Consider the following 16,728-nt stretch of genomic DNA (forward strand, 5'->3'; position numbering starts at 1 on the left):
CATACTAAAGTAGGATGATAGTTTTTTATAATAACTAATTGGAATTTTTTAATTTTATCATATTTTTTAACAATACAAATTAGGGAGACCATAAGGGAACATTCAGACCCTGGCGGCCCACCAGGGACCTTAATTGTATGGAAATACTGCCATAGTCTTGTTGGGGGTCACATCGGGTCAAAAGGATTTCAGCGGTTCCATACACATATTTTAAGATGGGAAAAATAGGTCAAAGTTTATTCTGAAAAATATCTTAGGACTGTTGCTATTTGTGTGTCCTCGCAGCAGTGCGAGGAAGGCAATTTGGGGAATGCTTGAGCGTCTGAGGCATCTTCATTGGCTCACTAGAGGTTTGCATATTATGCAAATAGTCATTATATACGACGAGCTCGGAAACATGAAGCCGAGAGGACCGCAGCGCTCGAAACCAAACAAACCTTCTCGTCCTTCACAGTATTAAAGAATTCACTGTAATCTTTTGATTAAATATGACGGGGATGACAAAGAATTTCGGCAATTCCCATTGCATTGCTAAACCCTCCCAGGCCAAATCTGTTAAACTCTCCAGTATGAGACATCTGCGCCCTCAGTTTCTCCTTGTGTGTTCATCTGCTTTATTTTCCCCCCCATCTCAGTTGCCCTCAGAGAGGGGATCGATTTTACACTTGGAGCTCGCGCCCTTGCAAAACAAACTGCACCAAATGAGAAAAACAAAGTGCCTTTATTATAATCATGCAGTTTACAGAGCGATGGGAAACAGTCCACAGGATTAGTCTCTAAACGTTCACCTATCTATCCCTGCAAAACTCTTGACAGTTTATTAGGAAATAATTACAATTATTTATACCCCCAAAACAAATATGTAGAATAATCTTTTTCGCTTTGAAACCAGCAAGCCTTTATAAGCAGTTTTTAATGAAATCATTCATGCATTTATAAAACACAAAGGAAAATAAGGGAAGTGCAAAGCTTTTGTTCTCCTGTCGAGCCGCATACCATTTATTTGTCATTTGCAGTTAAGGGAAAAGGACTGCAGCAGTCTTTTGCCTGGGACTGAAAGTGCCCAAAATAAATAAATAAATAAATAAATTGAAGTACCGTACTACTTTGGAAAAAGAAAACCCTTACAAATATATAAACAGTTCAATTCAAACAAAATCTAACAAAAAAGAAATACCCTAAAAATAATACAATGGAAATGAAAAACAACGAAATACAATTAATGAAATACATCGAGAAGTATGTAAAAATACTTGAAAAATGCATTAAAATTAGTAACATCTAAAAGTGTGTGCAAAATATGTAACTAAATGAAGTGATGCCAAAAAATAGAGTTTCGACAAAATAAAAAATTGAAATAAATGAATATATTTAAATATACGTAAAAAGCATGCAAAAATGCATAAAATGAACACGTTAAAACACACATGCAAAAATGTAACTAAAATAAAATTCAACAATTAAAAAACAAAAACATAACAACAATAATATGTGAAAAATCTAAATACATAAATAACACATTGGCAAATATGATAGCCTAGAAAATACCTTAAATAATACAATCTAATGTAAAAATAGCAAAATACAAATAGATGGATGAATAGATAAATACATTGAAAATACATAAACAATACATAAGTAGGTACATATATAACGGTTAAACACACATTCCAAAATGTACCTAAAAGGAAATACTGAAAGGTGAAACAAGTAAAGTTCAAAACATTAAAATAAGCAAATTAATAATTCCAAAAATAGGTTAAAAGATGGCAATAAATATAGAGGTAAAATTGGAAAAAAACAATCTGTTTTTATTCATGAATTGACATTTTTTCAATTTATATATTTATTTCAATTTATCTTTACAATTATTGTTTCCTAAAGGTGTTTCTTAATGTATATAATTAAACAGGTATGTTTTTATTTAAATGTATATAAATACTTTGTTTATAGATACTTGTGTTCTTAAAATAAATATATATATTCATCACATATTGATTTTCAATTGTATTTAATAATTTATCTAGTTTGAAATTTGACCAACTTTGGTCCTCGATATGACACAGCCTCTACTTGTATACTGAAACATGTGTGTGTGAAATGGAGCTAGCGAACATCTTTAAGCTAGCCGATAGCAGCGAGCTGGCGTATTAGGTAGCCAAAGTTAGCATGTTTGCCCTATTTGTCTCGCCAAACTAATGTGGAACAATGATGTGCTTTTTTTTTGTCTTTTCAACCTCATGTTATCGCTTTTGTGTTTGTCGCTTTTACACCCACTTGAGTCAGTTTACAGTTTTCAAAATACAGTCATCTATTCACCTGCTAGTTATATAAATAAAGTATTGTGTCATTTCTCTGGAGGAGTGTTTCTCAACTGGTAGGTCGGGACCAGAAAGTGGGTCGCAGACGTGTTTTTAGTGTGTCACGGGCTTTTGCATTAGCAAAAAAAAATGTAGGTGCAAAAAAAAAAAAAACAACAACAAAAAAAAAAGATGCTCTGGGTCTATTACACTCCGTAACAGTAGATGGCGATAATGCTCTGCACTATTCAGTCAATTGACGCTTTTGAGAGGGGGCTACATCTCATTTTATTGTGATTTTGTTGGTTTGATTTCCTTTTTCAGGCCATAATAAGGGGTGTCAAGAAAGATGGAGATAAGGGGAAGAAAAAGTGGAAGACAGTGACAACAACGATCGAGTCACAGAAGGAAATGATTGCCAAATATGAAAATGGTGTAAGAGTGTCTGCAAATGAAGCACTGCTTGACGGTACAGTAAATTGTTAAAAAATGTTATATTCTAAGCCTTCTTACCAGTATTTCATCCTTATTAACTTCACAATTAGATAATTATTGACGTTTAAATACACTGTTGATTAATAATTTGGAATTGTTTTGGTATGTGACTATTTTAAAGCAGTTTTAGGGGGTCATTTATATACGATGTAGGCTTCTATGCCAGCATATAAGGTACTTGAAGTCGTTTTGATTTTGCTGGTCATTTTGTTTTTTGAAGAAAAAAAAGGGAATCTATTCTACTATATCTGCTTCAAATGGCACAATGCTCTCATTGGATACATTTGAGAATTGGAAATGTTCTCTTGTTTGGGTCGCAGCTTGTCATTATGGTGGAATGTTCGGTCCTGGAGTCACACCAGTTGAGAACCACTGCTCTGGGGTGTGCATGCTGGTTTAGTTAACTTATTTCTATAAACAACTATAAGATATACACGTATCAATTTCCGCCATTCCGGGCAAACATGCAACAGTCATTGATGAAGTCGGAACTGGTAAACCGGAACAAGCTAATATTTCTCGGAGCTTCTACGCATTTACATGGAAGTGTAAACTTATGCAGCAAGTCCGTCGTCAGGGACTGAAGGTCCTCGTTGACTCATAGTCCGACATACACTTGGGTTTGATGCCTTTGGCGTTGTAGTAATCCACCACTTGGTTCGGGACTTCGGCCAGAACGCTTTTCGCCAGGGCGGCTGGGGAAGCCTGCCAATATAGAAACAGACAGTGAAGGAGAGGAGAAAAACTGAATACTTGTGCATTGGCAGCCATGCGTGAAGATAGAATTCACTGTTGGGTCTCTTGCTGTCGAAGGCTGAGCACGGAGAGATTGACGTGATCAGACAAGCTTGTACGGGAAACCTGAAAAATTTCAACATGTGCTCCTTTGGGACCTGGTGGGCATCGGGGATGGTACTACTCTAACGCCATATACTTGAACAAATATTGAAAACTTTCTACCCCTTACTTAGATATAATACTTGAGGGTGTATAGGGAAAGGAAATGACAACATATAAACTCCATGGTGTGATAAATACATACGTGTAACCCCCAGGCAATTTTTACTTGTTAATGACTGCATTATTAAAGGGACAATGTGTAATATTTTGCGATTCCTAGTGATACAAAAACCTTTATTCAGATAAAAAAAAACATTTGAATAACAGGCAGAAATACATAAACTATCATACCAATGTTAATTTTTATTAATATTCAAAGGTCGAGAATTGTTTTCATTCTTTTTCAAAGTAGAAGCTATACCTAGTAGTGGCTGATGGTTTGTCTGGCATCTTGCTGCTACGCTGTGCTCATTTGGCACTGATTTTCTTTCACGTTAGACAAAACAGTTCCATCTGATGGTCAACCATTAAACAATGTTCCTTTAAGCACCAATAAACCGGACAAACACAACCCGGCACCTACGTATTTTAAAATCGATATTCAGATTTTTTTTTTAAGGTAAAATTTTGGGGGGGAAGTACAAACTTTATTTTCTACATAGAAGCATTACTTTTCCTGGTGCTTTTGTCACTGGCTTAAAAAAAAGGCAAAATGTGCGAATGCGAGCAGACAGCAAGATTATACACTACGTTACAAGCCAGTAGTCTCACATTTTCGTCTGTGAGACCGTGACGTGCTAATCACTATTCCAACCTGCTACTTCTCCAAGGAAAGTGTAGCATGACTAATTTGAACAATATCCCAGTTCTGGCATTTTTTTCTAATGAAACACAATTTTGTCCTCGTGTTTTATTTTGTGACTAGAGTTTCACCCATCCATTCATTTCATCAACTGGATTTAATTCATCCGACATCGGTTTGCGCCTTCTGTTATAACTTCCTTTGCATCAAGGGAGGGCAGTATAAGAGAGATATATAGCTGAATTGGCGCACTAAGTAAATGTGGACTTTGAGCCTATAGGATTACTTTCACCCAAGGTTGGGTTAATTATATTGACCCAGCAGATTAAATTTGGTGTACCAATCACAGAAGATGTTATTGGTGTCTGGGTGGCTCCATGGAAACCACAGCCAACTTTTAAATTGGGATACAAGTATTCTGCAATCCATTAGCTACGATTGCATATTGCTGAAAAAGGGGCCAGCATTTTGCACATTTTGGTATATTTTTTAACAAAGTAGTGTTCATAGTCTTGTCACAAAGGAGGCGATTTTATGTATTTACCATTAAACATGTTTACGACATGATACCATTTGTATTCTTATTTTTTCCACTACTATTTTTCAAACCCTCTCATGGAAGAGTGTATGTACTGTATTTGTACGTCATGTATCCACGGGCTAAAAATTGACAATATTGTGAAGGATTTTAGGGAATGACACAATTTTCAGGTCATTTTAAATTAAATGGCACATTGTTGGAAGGTTGTTTTGCACAATACGACTCGTTTTTTAGACAGTCATAAATAATTGACGCGGTTTGGGGGAGATTGTTACAAATGTATATTTCTGTGTTGTTGTTTTACATGTTACTACTCATTATTTTTGGTTGTTACCACCATACTCTGTTGACCCATTTATTTTAAGTTATTACATTCAAACTACAGTGCCGTATTTTCCGCACTATAAGGCGCACCTAAGAGCCTTTATTTTTTTCAAAAGCTGACCATGCGCTTTATAATACAGTGCGCCTTATTTATGGATCAACATTACGTTTTCCAACTAACTTGCAGCCGCCGACTAGATTTTCCCCCGAACGCCAAGTAGTACGCGGTGTATGCTGGGATTTATTTACTGGCGTTTCATTGGCTAACCAATGTGTCAATCATCATTTGAATCGATCACTATTGGCTAAAGTTATTCGGAGGGCAAGGGGCGGATCCTTTTTATCATTTACAGGCTGGCATTGGCTTAAACAGTAAAACAAAGGGTGCAATTGGCCGAAAAAGGTGTGTCAATCATCAGTTGAATCGATCACTATTGGCTAAAGTTATTCGGAGGTCAAGAGGCGGATCCTTTTTATCATTTACAGGCTGGCATTGGCTTGAACGCCGAAACAAAGCCTGCAATTGGCCGAAAAAGATGAATGCGTATAGCACGTGGCTGACGGCACACAGAAAGCATTTTTTTCTATTCTGTATTTGTAATTATTTTATTCTCCTGGATTTACTGCACTCACGGATATAAGAGGACATTGGCTGCACATTATTATGAACACAACGACTTCGGTGAGCTACTCCGGGTTTTATATTGTCCCTGTATCTTGTTTCAGACTGAACTCGATGTTTCTGTGATAAGCGGTGCAGATAATGGATGGAATGGAGTGTCTATTTTTAAATTCAACTCAATTCCAAGTGTTTATTGTCATATGCACAGTAAAGTTGCGAGCAAAAAAGAAAATAGAAACTAAGGAATTTCTTGAATCCCAAAACTTTAACGTTCCGAATGATGGAACGATGCATTTGAGTGACATCGTATGGACACCGCATCCGCACGTGTTCTCGACACGTATTTGCGTCTTTGCAAGCTTTGGGAATGTTAAGGGGGTAATAATATCTGACTGTTTTGTCCACGTTCCCATTGTAGCGCCTTATAATCCGGTGCGTCTTATGTATGTGAAAAATAGGACCAAAAACGATTTTTTTGGGGTGCGCCCTATAACCCGGTGCGCCTTATAGTGCGGAAAATACGGTACATGTTTTCTAGGGGTTAAAAAAATATTTTTTATTTTTTGGGGAGCTTTTTAAAAGAATTCACCCTATTTTAGAGGGGGGATTCAAAAATAAAATGAAACATCTTTCTACTGTTATTATGAAGAAAACAACCCAATTTCATAGAAATTTTTTATTGTAGAAAGAAGATTATTTATTTGAATCCAAAGACAACTAGATTTTAGGAAATGTTTTTTAAAAAGATAACTCAAATTTTTTCTGATGTATGGAAAAATACAGTATATGCTCGTGTCTTGTTCTTTATTCTCATGTTTTGCAATGCAAAACATTTGCTGCTAAATATCATTGCACTATTTTCATTGCACTCTTTTCTGATACACTTTACAGTCTCGGCCAGTCCACAAACATTACTTTGTCTCCTAATATTCTTCTTTCCTCTTTCTCTCTCTCTTTAAAGGTCTTTATTTCATGTTTATCCTGAAGTGAACAATGTACACTACGTTGCAATCAATGACAATAAAGACAATTGTAAAGCAAATTAACCTAGAAAACTCGTTTAATTAATCCAAATTGTTTATAAACCACAGTAACATCAGTTCTTTAAGTAATTTTAGCTGCAAAAGTCTGCTTTTGGGTGCAATATCTGGAAAGGAGTATTAAGGCCCATTACCAGAATCGAGAACTCCAAGGTTCTAGTAGTACATGGTGTTTGATAATTGCATTAGAAGGATGATGATTAGAAAACCCTTGTGCAGCAATGTTAGCATAGCTGAAAACAGTTTAGCTGGTTAAAGATGCTATAAAACTGACCTTCCTTTGAGCTAATTAAGTATCTGGAGCATCACATTTGTCGATGTCATTAAACTTTCAGAATGGCCAGAAAAAGAGACCTCTAATGTAAAATTTGGCAGTCTGTTCTTGTCCTAAGAAATGAAGACTAATACATGCAAAAAATTGCCAAGAAAATGAACATCTCCTAAAACGGTATCTAGTACTCCCTTCACAGAAAAGCAGAAATAGGTTCGGACCAGAGTAAAAAGAGAAGTAGAAGGGTCAACAAAGCAAGAGAACGAAAACATTAGTCTATAGTTTGAGAAATAGATGCCTTGCAGGTCCTCAACTAGCAGCTTGGTTAAGTAGTACCCGCACAAAGCACTTGTGTCAACATCTACAGTGAAGGGGAGACTGAGATGCTGGCTTTCAAGGCAGAGTGGCACAGAAAAAGACATATATGTCTGGGTGACCTCAAACCTTTAATTAGTAGTGCAGTTTTAAGCATTAAGCTCATGACATGTCATTGTTCTAAACTCTAGTGTGTCGTAATCTTCTTTGATTTTTTATTTTATTTTATAATTTTTTTTCATAGTTGATTTTTAATTCATTGTTTGTTAATGCAACATACATAGCAACCTGAGCTTCTTGGAAGGGGGTTTACCTCATGTGCAGTCCCTTCTCAAGGTTTCTTCATTTTCCTCATTTTGAGGTTTTTGAGTTTTTCTCATGTAGGTTTTAGATCAGGGGATGGTGTGATAATAGTCTGTAGTTTGGAATGGTCTGTGATCTGTGCAGCCCTTGAAGACTCCTTGTGATTAATGGCTATACAAATAAGCATGACTCGACTTTTAGACATATTTAGTTTGACACTTGAGTGAAAAAACCCTCCAGAAGTTTTTAACGTTGAACTTCTGAGTAAGATAGCGAAGTCAGTCCCTCCCTCCTGCTCTATAGCAATATAATTCCCTTAGACAATACGCCATCAAAGTCAACCCGGTCCCCCCTCCACCCCCGCTTCTTCTAATCACAACTGCATTGGCGCTTGGCTCCTTCCCACCTGATACATCCAACTCTGCCTGTCACACTTTTGCTCACTCCTCTTAATCCCCTCTGAAAAGAAACGACAGAGCAGAAAATCACCTCGCCACCTCTGTCACACACTCCCTCGCTCCCTTCCGTCATCAGCTCCATTCTCCCCCGTTGACCCACCAAAACACCCGCTCTTCGACCGACCACACCGCCCGCTACCTGCACCTCCTTTTATTCAAACGACTTCATATCATCCCGTTTTTATTGAGTGGCCGCCCGCCCACGTGCAAAACAACAACAAACGGGCTTTCTGTTTTGGTGAGGACATAATTGCTTGATTTCTCAACCTGCCACCGGGCAAACTTAGCGTAACAAATCCGGCCAAACAGGCCCTGTCAAAGTCTGGTTAAATCAATGCCACCGTCTACGCTGGTGTGCACTCATGCACACACACTGAGGTGCTTATTATTACGCCCACTCGCCTCATTTGGCTTTCAGTTTGCTGAGAGGAAGGGTCGAGTTGTGGAAAGGGAAATAGAGGCTTTCGTTGGACGTTGTCATCAAAAACTACCAAGATTGAACAATACACCAATGTTTCTCAACTGGTAGGTCATTGGACTCATTTTCAGAGGGTCAACGCCCTTGTCCTGGCAACATAACGCTAAGAAGAAGAAAAAAATGCAATGTAATTTACACTGTAGATGGCGATAATCCGCTCGATCTCTTTCTGTTCAGTCAATCGGTGCCTTGCCGAATGGGTTTGAGAGGGAACACATCTCATTATATCCATCCATTCATCCATTATCGGCACCGCTTATCCTCATTAGGGTCGCGGGGGTGCTGGAGCCCATCCCATCTTCGGGCAGTGGGCAGGTGACACCTTGATTTGGTTGGCAGCCAATCGCTGGGCACTTAGGGACAGGCAACTCACTCGCTCATTCACACTTTGGGACAATTCAGACCGGCCAATTAACCTGACATGCATGTCTTTGGAATGTGGGAGGAAACAGGAGTCCCCAAAGGAAACCCACGCAAGCATGGGGAGAACATGCAAACTCTGCACAGGAACGCTGGTAGCTGGATTTGAACCCATGAACTCAAAACGGTACAGCAAAAGTGCTAACCATTCACCTGCCTTGCTGCTTATATTGTGACTCGGTTTGTTTTATTTCCCTGTTCCGCTCATAGTAATAGGTCAGAAGAAAAGTGGTAAGAGGAAAGAAAAGTGGAAAAGAGTGACAGCAACGATCGATTCGAAGAAGGAAACAATTGCAAAATATGAAAATATTGTATCGGTGTCTACCATTGAAACACGACTTGAACTGTGAGCAGGCGGATTTATTCATTAATTTATTTTGTTTTATTTTTTATTATGTTTTATTTTGTGTGAGTATGTATTTGTCATTAACAACAGAAAATAAACAATTCTTTGTACAAAGCAACACAACAAAAACTGATTGAATTATAAAAAAAAATGGAGTATGCTGCTCTGTTTAAAAGCAACAAAAGGTGGTTTATTTGTTAAAATACCTCTCTCTTCCTGAAAAGTATAGGGGTTCATTAGTTAACCCAAAATCCAAAATATAAAAATATTACATCAAAGTCTGCCATTGAAGCGCTGCTTATGGGTACAACATTGGTTTGAAATGTTTTACTTCTAGCTTTTTCACGAGTATATTGACGAGTTTATTTTTATTATTTACAAAATTAAATAATTATCGTTGTTTAGATACACAACTTTAACGTTTTGGGTACGAACTTCTTTTGGTATGTGGCTATTTTAAATCAGTTTTAATTTAAGCTTATATGCGATGTAGGCTCATATGTGAGTATATAAGGCACTTGAAGCTGTTTTAGTTTTGCTGGTCATTTTTTTTTTTTTTTGAAGAAAAAGTGAATATATTCAACTACCTCTGCATTAAACTGCACAATGATTTTATTTAAAAAATTTGAGAATTTTGTTTTTTCTCTTGATTTGTGTCACAATTTGACGTTCAAAGAAACTGTGCGGGTCAGATGTATCGACATTTCGTTCTGTATACACGTGTATACGAATGACAATAAAGTAAATCTGAATCTGAATTTGTCATTACGGTAGAATGGTGGGTCCTTAAATCAATCAGTTGAGAACCACTGTGATACACGATTTGGGTTTGGACCCAACTTTCTGCAAAACTTTTGCTGCTAAATATCATTGCACTATTTTTATTGCACTCTTTTCTGATACACTTTACAGTCTCGGCCAGTCCACAAACATTACTTTGTCTCCTAATATTCTTCTTTCCTCTTTCTCTCTCTCTTTAAAGGTCTTTATTTCATGTTTATCCTGAAGTGAACAATGTACACTACGTTGTAATCAATGACAATAAAGACAATTGTAAAGCAAATTAACCTAAAAAACTCGTTTAATTAACCCAAATTGTTTATAAACCACAGTGGCCGCTGCCATTCCTATCTGGTCGGGCAAGCTGCCCTCAGGCCCCTTTCCCTGCATAGTTAGTCTGTGCCTTGCCATCATTTTATTTCTTGATTCATTTTCTGATCAGCTTGCTGGAGCCAATCCCAGCTGACGTGGGACAGTCAGCACCCTGGAACAGGGAAGTATCAGACATATGGCACGCGGGCTGAATCGGGCCCACCAACAGATTGAATTTGGCTTTTAATATGTCCATTGTATTTCGCCAAAGCCAGGCCAAGCCATTAACAAAACGACTGCAGCTGTATTTCTCTCTCTCTCCCTTAATTTCCTTCTCTCTTTCTTGATTGCTCTCATTTCTAACTCCAATATTTATCTCTTTCTTTCTTTCTCTTGTCTCTTTTTCTCTCTTTATCTATTTCTATTTTTGTCTCTCTGTCGTCCGCTTTTGCTTTTATCTTGCTACTTTGCGCTCCGGTTATGGCTAGTTCACTGCTTTGCTGATTTTGAATTGAGTTTTCCTTATTTCAATCGATATCAACGTATTGCGCAATGTGTTCTGCAGCAGACAGCACACAGCAAATGCTATCACACGGACAGGTTAGGGAGAGCTTTGTCTGTTAGGTGTGTGTGACTGGTGTGTGCTGTCAGTAAAACAGCAGGCAGTCACACAAATCAATATGTTCACCCAACACAGACTGGGAAGCATGGTGATGGCTAGCTTTCAGCAGTTAGTTACATTGAAAATAAATTCCTCATTAAATTGGGCTTTGAAGATAGTCTGTAGAGCGTTAAAAAATGGTGATCATCTGCGGGTGTTCTGTGGTTTATTATCAGGTTCTGGAAGCCACCGAAGTGATGTTGGGAAAGAAGGCAAAAGTTAAGCTCTAGGTCCAGCTTACTCCTACAGTTAACTCTCTTAATTAAGCCACCCCTGCCGAGCCTGCATCCAACCAACGCTAGATCCATTACCCAGGAAACGGATGACATGGAGCTTAAATTCGTGGGAAACTTCTACATTCAGGACAGTTGTATTTTAATCATAGCAGACAGAGACCTGGCTCAACCCGATGCTAGTGTGCAGCCAATATGCCACTCTCTAAATCAGTTTCTTGTACGGAAAGGAAAAGCTCTCCACTTTCGTTTTACTTTTATAAATTGACAATTAAGACCATTTATTAAACTGCAATTCTGTGTTTTAATTTGTGGATCTATAGTTGTTATTTTGTTACAGTTGTATACACTCCGTTGGTAAGGATGTCATCTTAAGGTAAGTTTGACCCTTCTGGGCTTTTATGAAGGTGCGACGCTACTTTGCAGATTTTAACTTTTAGCAAGGGTGTTCTGGTCCTCATTAACTGCGTTAACAGGGGGATTACTGTATACGGTATACGTGTGTGTATATACAGCAGGGTCAGGAATTTATGACTTTCAAGTTTCACATATGGCACATTTTAACTACCGTTTACAGTCAAAGGTGTTGTAACAACACACCCCATTATGGCAGCAGGTTGCTAAGAAATACTTTGAATGGAAGATTATTTAACTGTGTATCTTCACTGATGAGATGAAAAACCACAAAAAACAATCAAAAACCACCCAACAAGCCAGCAAACCCCTCAGAGCAATTTGGTTGGGTGGGCGTTAGAGGTGGGTGAACCTCTGCACACAGTGCAAAGCACTCCTTTCATTATTTCGCTCAGTCTACGTCAAAGGTAAATACAATGATATCCTTATACTTTGCAGTATTTTATGACATTATTACATAAAAACTTGCACCTTATTTTGAAACCATTGTTTAGGGCAAAATTGACAGTCAAAAACAGCCCAACACGCTTAAGTAACTCAGGGGGCAGTCAAATTTAAGACGTATACAGAGTTATTATTATTTCACAGGTTTGATAAAATCATCAAATGACTCTCAGTGGAATAAAATGTGCTTAGGACCTAACATTTGTCTGGAGAGATTTGGTGGTTTTGTTGAATTTTGTCTTGAATTATAGGGTTTGGCTCGCTCTTTTTCTATTATATCTTCGGTTTTATGCCTCTTTGTGTCAAAAGGGGTTCCTGACCCCTGATATATAGTATGCGTTGCCTTCCTTGTGGGGCATATATAAAACTTCTATTTTTTGTGGCTCTTTTTTTTGGGGATCCAATATGTCTCTTTCTACCATGCTATCCCCTGGTTTAAACTGTCAAGGGGACAGGACCATGATAAGCCTGGGCTTTTTTTCATCATTTCATTAGGTTGTTTCAATTCATTGTAACTCAAACAATCAATCTATCCACCCACATGTTTGAAATCCTTAAAGGGGACGAACTGGACGATGTCTCTGAGGACGGGCTCGCCCTTGGGGGAGCGCAGGATGCCGTCGTCTCCGTCCAAAATTTGCATGTCAGTGAAGTCGGCATTTCCCACCCCGACAATGATGACGGACATGGGGAGGTGGGAAGCGTGCACGATGGCCTCCCGCGTATCCGCCATGTCGGTGATAACGCCGTCCGTCAGGATTAGGAGGATAAAATATTCCTGCGGGGCAGGGGATGGGGAAAGGCATGTTTGATAAGAAATACAACATTTCTATCATCTTTTAATATACAGTGCTGTGAAAAAGATTTGCCCCCTTTCTGATTTCTGTTTTTTGGGTGGATATTTGTCACTCACAGAGGTTTTTGGATCATCAACCGAATTTTGATATCACACAGAGACGACCCACGGAAATACAAAATGTAGTTTTGAAATGTTGACTCCATTTATTAAGGCACCAAAAGAATATGTGGGTTTATAATGAGTGCTGTAACGTGTTGCGTGGTGCAGAGGACGAGGGGGTGGGTTGGAGTTAGCAAGGAGGAATCAAGGAGATCCCCAACTTTGTTTTCCCTGTATTGTATATATGTTTTGTTTTGCCCATTTTACATTGTGTCGCCGTAAAACAATTTTTAAACTGGAATCATTTTTTTAAAAAGACCGATCTCGTCCATTTTGGCTGTAATCCGGATCGTCTCTGTCGCTGGCAGCAGGAGACAACATCACCGTTCGTTGCTTATATTGTCACAGTATTCTATATTGTATGTTGTACTGTGAGTAAATAGTTGCTGTGTTGTGTTTGTAAGGTTTATTATTGCTTAATAAGGATGGTTTGCAATTATTAAGGTTGACAGGTATGAGATCGAGACCTGTGACGATACGTCAGGACAAACTGTACACTTAAAATTAAAGTTACTGTAACTTCAACGTACATACACAAAAATTTAGAACACTTTTTATTTTTTTAATAAAAAGCCTAGAGCAGTTTGCACGCCCAATCCGGACGATCTGAGGCTGGCGGTAAGCAATCCTGAGAGGTACCTGTTTGATACCTTGCTACAATCTCCAGTATCAGGTATCGTCCCGTCTATCGCGTCCTGTTTGATATCAAACTCCAGTCTCCAGTGTCTAGTATCGATCCTGTCTGTCTCGTCCTGTCTGATATCTGTCTCCAGTCTCCTGTATCTGATATCAATCCTGTCTGTCCCGTGCTGTCCGGTATTGACCCCATCTGTCCGGTATCTGCTTGTGTAACTGGTATCGATCTAGTCAGCCTCTGGCTTGCTGTTGTTCGACGCCAGACTTCTGCCTCACTATTTCCGCCCAGCGATCGCCGAATCACTGGCGTTTGTGTTAACATGCATGACTGCCCCATTCCTGTAAAATAAAGCTTGGGTGAGAAACGTTACGCAGCTGGGTCCTCCTTCTGTTCTGGTTTTGACAAATAGTTCCCTTAATCCATTCATTCTGCAGTTCTAACTTCTTCCACAATGCTAGTGATATAAATGGTAAGGATTCCACAGGCACATTTGGACAAGACCACTGCTTCATGTCCACCATATTGTATCTTTGTCTTTGGTAATCCACAGAATAAGAGCTCTAATGTGAGCCGAGCAAGATTTTTATTCAAAAAAACGTGTATACTGAAATTCTCATGTTTAGAGTTGCTCTTATAAAGAGGTACCTGCATATAATAAAAGAATATTGCTTTCTCACCATGGCTTCTTTGGTGTGCATCTCCTCGGAGGCGGACGAGGCCACTTTTTGGATGATGGGGGCGATATTGGTTGGCCCGTAAAGCTGGATCTTGGGAAGGCAATTCTGGTAGGCTTCGACCACACCTTGGATTCCTGTAACACAGAATACACATAAATACATAACATGGATATCGGATCCAAGGTATTCAAATCGAAAAAAACCATCGCTCAAAGTGCCAAACATTAACTGGAGGCACAAAAAAAAGACTTTTTTTTTTAAACATATTTTTTTGCAGCATAATTTGAAAACAACTACTTTAAATCTGTTTTGCAGTACCAATACCCGGTATCATATTGATGCCCATAGACATAAGTAGACATGAATTTAATGCAGAGTGTAGGACAGGAAAGAGTGTTTTTTTTTTACCACTAGATGTCGCTCTCAGCAATGGTAAATTGGGGATAATGGATCTTGGCCAAAACAGTTCAGTTTATCTTTGGCGAGCCACGTTGGCACGCTCCAATGGCGTGGACTGAAAAGAATTTGCTCTCTCAGCTTCTGCTCACACCATTAGTCGATGGAGATAATGGAATGCGGATAACAACCACAACCATCTTTTTCACTTAAGGTTGGATCATGGCCACACAGCTTTCATTTTAGGTGGAAAAAATCGACAAAAAAACGCCATGCCCTAAAATAAAAAGAACTCAGCCAGTCGTCGCTTGCAGCAATATGCAATCAGGGATAAAGGATCATAACCTCACAAGTGCAGTTCACTTTTTTGTGGACAGAATAGCAAAAAGAAAGATGCTGTGCGTGACAAAAATGCGCTCTCCCAGCCCCTCGGTTGCAGCAATATGCTATCGGGGATAACGGTTTTTGAGATATTTTTCAACCTGTGTTGCAATAATAGCAAGAAAGCACTCATGCGAAGAAGAAAATTGAAGCCCAATTCCCACCTACAGATAACTGTTATTTTTTTCTCTTTTTCTCATCGCCTGAAATACTGCGGCGGCATAGTGACAAATCTCTCGCTTGGAGGAGGAGAAAAATCGCCACTACTGTCGGAGGAAGTGACGCAGTGCAAATATTTCTATCCTCTGATATCAAGGAGTCAAGAAAAGGGTGCGTTTGAAAATCTCACCGGCGCATTCCGGATTATCTTCGTCGAAGTTCACGGCGAAATCATGGGATACCTACGTGCAGGGGAGGGGGTAAATAAACCTTAATACCACAAAATACACGGCCGTGTAGAATCTACAGTGCCTTGCAAAAGATTTGCCCAACGCTAACGTTCTTCCCACTCCCTACTGAAGAAAAACAACCCCAGAGCATGATGTTGCCACCACCATGTTTGACAGCGGGATGATAATTTCAGGGTAGTGTCCAGTGTTTCTCTTACGCCACTAACCCTTTGCATTCAGCCCCAAAAAGGTCAACTTTGGTTTCATCCGGGCAGAGCACTTCGCTTTACATGTTATTTGTGTCTCCCATGTGGCTTTTTGCAAACGTCAAAAAGGCCTTTTTATGGTATTCTTTCAAAAAGGCCTTTTTATGGTATTCTTTCAAAAAGGCCTTTCTTCTTAACACTCTTCCATAAAATACAGTTTTATTTAAGTACATCTAAAAGTTAGTTGTCTTATGCACAGATTGTCCCACCTCGGCTGTGTATGCCTGCAGGTCATCCAATGTGATAATGGTCCCCTTGGTTGCTTCTCTGCTTATTTATGTACTTGTTGGGACCAAAGGTTTAGAGGGACATTCAGGTACTGGTAGCTTTGCAGTGTATTTATGCTCTCTCCATTCTTTATATTATTGCTCCTGCAGTGCTCTGGTAGATGTGTAAATGTTGCGAAATGATTCATTTTGGTCCACATTGGATCGTTCGGAATTCATCAGGGAACTTTTGGAGTCCGTCAGCTAAGCTGAGAGTACAGGAAGCCACTATTCTTGCAACACTTACTTTTCAATTTTTTTCCTTGTCAATATGATGTAGAATGTTGAAATAATTTGATTCAATTTTACGATTGGGTCTCACATTTTGTTGATTCTCAAAAGATATTTTCAGTTTGAAG

General features: G+C 38.8%; 1 protein-coding gene across 2 annotated transcripts in view; it reads right to left on the minus strand.

The window, feature by feature from the left end:
* Positions 1-957: 957 nt before the first annotated feature.
* The window catches only part of cpne4b (copine IVb), a 45,172-nt gene continuing 29,401 nt past the window's right edge, over positions 958-16,728 (minus strand). The window contains exons 13-16 of one of the 2 annotated variants that reach the window (XM_088329054.1): positions 15,798-15,849; positions 14,672-14,805; positions 12,941-13,177; positions 958-3,500 (exon numbers count right to left, since the gene is read on the minus strand). In XM_088329054.1, the coding sequence (XP_088185180.1) occupies positions 3,369-3,500; positions 12,941-13,177; positions 14,672-14,805; positions 15,798-15,849 (555 nt within the window). In that variant the 3' untranslated portion in view covers positions 958-3,368. The remainder of the gene's footprint in view (positions 3,501-12,940; positions 13,178-14,671; positions 14,806-15,797; positions 15,850-16,728) is intronic. The other variant, XM_088329055.1, reaches the window with a different exon arrangement.

Source organism: Urocampus carinirostris, chromosome 2, assembly GCF_059441175.1.
Source record: "Urocampus carinirostris isolate Australia breed hairy pipefish chromosome 2, RoL_Ucar_1.0, whole genome shotgun sequence".
Taxonomy (NCBI): domain Eukaryota; kingdom Metazoa; phylum Chordata; class Actinopteri; order Syngnathiformes; family Syngnathidae; genus Urocampus; species Urocampus carinirostris.